The sequence below is a fragment of the Solanum dulcamara genome, chromosome 3 (assembly GCF_947179165.1).
Source record: "Solanum dulcamara chromosome 3, daSolDulc1.2, whole genome shotgun sequence".
In the NCBI taxonomy this organism is placed as follows: Eukaryota; Viridiplantae; Streptophyta; class Magnoliopsida; order Solanales; family Solanaceae; genus Solanum; species Solanum dulcamara.
The window spans coordinates 3,285,862-3,290,000 of NC_077239.1; the positions used below are offsets into that span (position 1 = coordinate 3,285,862).

Below are 4,139 nucleotides of genomic sequence, written 5' to 3' on the forward strand. Positions count from 1 at the left end.
TTTATGAAATCAAGAAATAATTTACACTAAGTTCCTAATTTACCCTTATTATTAATTATTAGTCATTTTTCTATTATATTTTTCAAGATATTGTATTTATTATATTCAAAGGGTGATATGAAAAAATTAACCTTCTATTTATAGTTTCTTAAGAATTGTGCAAATTCACAAATTCACAATGTACAAGTATTATTGGACGGAGTAACTATAACCAAAGTAGATTTTCTTTTTTTTTTTGTGGGGAAAATAAGGTTATGTACAAAGGAGCCCTTATTCCCTTCTATTTTGTTTTGTTTCTCACTCTCCCTGCGCACCTTTTGAAGCTATGAAATCTGGAAATGAGTAGGATAGACTGGTGATGATCATAATATGGTCCATAAATGTATTTCACTTCTACGAAGTTTCCAATTTCTCTGCCGCAATTCTTCCTCTGATATTGGTAATGCTCTTCGCTATTTTTTTTTTTAAATATAAAAATAGAATTAATAAAAGCTTCTTTTACTCCAAAGTTTTAAGTGTTACTTATCCTATGGGTGCTAATTGATGTTTAGTGTGTGAAATTGTTTTATTTTCTAGCGTTTGGTTAGGTATAATTTTATAAAGTAGGTGATATATGGTATTCATGAGATTTCACTGGGGCATGTTGTTGTTGGGTGGAGCCAGCTTGGGGTCAGGAACTTCCTTTGGTGTAAAATTATACTATATAGTAAATGTCTAACTTCTTTCGACTTCTGATTTTGAAATCCTTTAGTGAAAATCCTACCTCCGCCGTCATATGGTATTCATGAGATTTCTGGGTATGTTGTTTTTGTTGTACGGAGCCAGTTTGGGGCCAGGGGTTCATCCGAACCTCCTTTGACAGAAAATTATACTATTTATATATGGTTATTTTTTTTTATGTATATATAGTAGATGTCGAACCCTTTCGGCTTTAGATTTTGAAACCCTTTAGTGAAAATCATGGTTCTGCCGTCGTATGATATTCATACAAGGTGGAAGATTAGAGGATATGTGTGGAAAAGTATTTTGTGTGACATTTTTTGGTAGTAATGATTGAAAACAGTATCTACTTTGTTGGTTGATATGGAGTAAAAGTTGGGATATTGGGAAAGGAAATGACTTCTACCTCATTTGTGAAGGAAAGCATTTTCTCCCTATTTGCTGAAATACCAAATACTGGAAAATAATCCCTTTCTGAAAAATATGTCTAAAGTAGTTCTCTTCATTTGTATTATAGAATTAAGCACATTTAAGTATCCTTGATACTGGAATTGTAAGGAAGAATTCATCTGTTTCTAATCTTGGTTTAAATGTCTTAGGGAGGCCTCTTGTAGGATTTCTTGGTTATTCACTTTATTCTACTGCTAGTCAAGTTGGCTGTCATACTCGTGATGAGAAGATTGGCAAACTAAAACTAGCTCAGGACCTTGCCGGTTTGGTTCAGGAGTCTTTGAACCTGGAGGAGAAAAAATGTCAAGTATCTAAGAAATTGGTGCCTATGGTTGAGAAGTCAATTGAGAATTTGGGAGGTGTGAAACATGGAGTGTCGCTGGCACAGAACTTAGCGAACTTGGTGGAAGAGTCTTATAATATTGATGAGTCTAAACCTATGAATCGGGTGGAGCGTAAAAGATTACTTGAACTACGCATAAAAAAGATAGTTAAGGAACAGTGTGTAAATGGGAAGTTTCAAAACCTCATAAAGAAAGTGATTGCCAATCCAAAAACACTTTGTGATGCTTATGATTGTATTCGATTGAGTGCTAATGTTGGTCTAGCAACTAATGGTGAGGATTTGCCTTTTGAAGCCATGGCGGAAGAGCTTTCTTGTGGGTATTTTGATGTTAGTGCTAACACATATTCGATCTCAACTAGGGGCGCAAAGAAAGAAGTCCTTGTCTTTCCAAATGTTAAACTCAAAGTTGTCGAGGAAGCAATTAGAATAGTTTTAGAAGTTATCTACCGGCCTCACTTTTCTAAGATATCACATGGTTGTCGCAGTGGTAGGAGCCATTTATCTGCTCTTAAGTACATTCGCAAAGAGATAATTAATCCGAAGTGGTGGTTCACCTTGCCAGTTTGCAAGAAGCTTGACAATCAAATTCTAGCTAAGCTCTTTTCAATTATGGAAGAGAAGATAGACGATCCTTTCCTATATACGATAATATGCAGTATGTTTGACTGTGGAGTATTGAATTTAGAATTTGGGGGCTTTCCAAAAGGACATGGTCTCCCACAAGAAGGAGCATTGTCTCCAATTTTAATGAACATATATCTTGATCTCTTTGATCATGAAATGTACAGGTTGTCAATGAGATATGAAGCTATTGATAAAGGATCAAGCGCTAAAGAAAATGCGGTCAACTCTGTGCTACGCAGTTGGTTTAGGAGACAGATATCTGGTAATGGTTCTCAAGAATGCCATGATTTGGGCTACTCTGAAATTAGGGTGCATTGTTGCCGCTTCATGGATGAGATTCTTATTGCCATCTCTGGTCCCAAAGACGTGGCTGTTGCTATCAAGTCTGAAACTGAAAATTACTTTAAGAATTCTCTTCATTTAGAATTTGAAAATGAAATAGATGTTTTTCCATGTGATGGGCCTACTGACATTCGCTTTCTGGGTAGTGTGGTTAAAAGAAGCCTGAAAGAGAGTCCGGCTGTAAAGGCCGTTCACAAATTGAAGGAAAAAGTAGAATTATTTGCTTCGCAGAAAGAGCACTCGTGGGACACTGGGACAGCAAGAATCGGAAAGAAATGGCTGGCTCATGGGCTGAAGAAGGTAAAAGAATCAGAGATTAAGCATCTCTCTGATGGTAGCTCCCCTTTGAGCCAAATTTCATGTTTTAGAAAAGATGGGATGGAAACGGATCATTGGTACAAAGTCTTACTAAAAGTTTGGTTGCAAAATAAAAAGGTTAAATGCGAAACGAACGAGGATGTTATCTTATCTAAGCATATTGTTGAACCAGTTCTCCCTCAAGATCTAAGAGATTCGTATTATGAGTTCCAGAAGCGTGTTCAGGAATATATATCTTCTGAGACAGCTTCGACTCTTGCCTTGTTGCCAAACTCCAATTGTTCATCATTAGCGACACAGATCCTAGCTCCAATCAGCATCATAAATAAGCGGCTTTTTCGATATGGATTGACAAACTCCAAAGGATATCCCCAGCCATGTCATCTGCTGGTTTTTTGGGATGACAATGAAATTGTTGACTGGTATGCAGGTTTAATCTGCCGGTGGCGGATATGGTACACCAAGTGTGACAACTTTAATGATGTAAAGCTCATTATTTGCAATCAATTAAGGTTGTCTTGCATCAGAACTCTGGCAATGAAATATAGGATACATGAGACTGAGATAGAGAAGAAATTTGACTCTGAATTGCGCAGAATTCCTTCTACTGAAGATATGGAGCTTGAGATGACCAGTGAAGCAACAAATTCCGAAGCTGTTGATAATGATGCCTTAATGTATGGAATAACATACAGTGGAATATGTTTGTTCTCTTTAGCAAGAATGGTGAGTCAGTCACGTCCTTGCAATTGCTTCGTTATAGGATGTTCAGCTGCAGCTCCTCGTGTATACACTCTTCACGTGATGGAAAGACAAAGATTCCCTGGTTGGAAGACTGGATTTTCTAATTGTATCCATCCCAGTTTACATAGAAGGCGACTTGGGTTGTGTAAACATCATCTGAAGGATCTACTTCTCGGTTACATTTCACTTCAATCTATTAATTTCGGTGCTTGGAAAGGGAACGACTTCCCTTGATGCGAAGTGGTAAATATTCTGCTGCATAACCACTCAATAGTTGGAGTAGATGGAAAACCATGCAATTTACTTGAAGATCTATCTTTGTTGTCTATCTGTGATCGAATTACATTCATCATTATCATGGGAGTATGTAATGTTTTGACTTCAGAAATGTCCACTTCAACTTGGCTGTGTCAAATCAATGCTTAAAGTTCAAAGTTTCTTAGGTAGCTGCTTTGAAGATTCCATGAGTATGAACACTGATAGTTCAAAGAAACTAATGTAAGGTAAATTTTATTTGTATCCACACCCTGATCGTTTGGTAGCTGGATTCGAAACAAGTTATCCATGTATCAATTTTCGTATTACTTGTACGACG

The 4,139-nt window shown here is 36.8% G+C and overlaps 1 protein-coding gene across 1 annotated transcript; it reads left to right on the top strand.

Annotated features, from left to right (window-relative positions):
• The first annotated feature begins 260 nt into the window (after positions 1–260).
• LOC129882181 (nuclear intron maturase 4, mitochondrial) lies at positions 261–4,067 on the top strand. Its single transcript, XM_055956361.1, has 2 exons — positions 261–439; positions 1,320–4,067. Exons 1-2 carry the CDS (start codon positions 370–372, stop codon positions 3,776–3,778), a joined length of 2,529 nt encoding a protein of 842 aa, XP_055812336.1. The 5' UTR covers positions 261–369; the 3' UTR covers positions 3,779–4,067.
• The last annotated feature ends 72 nt before the right edge of the window (positions 4,068–4,139 follow it).

Bases quoted from the DNA above. Each gene is read 5' to 3' on its own strand.
- LOC129882181 (XM_055956361.1), top strand. From the start codon at position 370: ATGGTCCATAAATGTATTTCACTTCTACGAAGTTTCCAATTTCTCTGC. The intron at 440-1,319 runs GTAATGCTCTTC...TAAATGTCTTAG, and splicing joins CAATTCTTCCTCTGATATTG to GGAGGCCTCTTGTAGGATTT.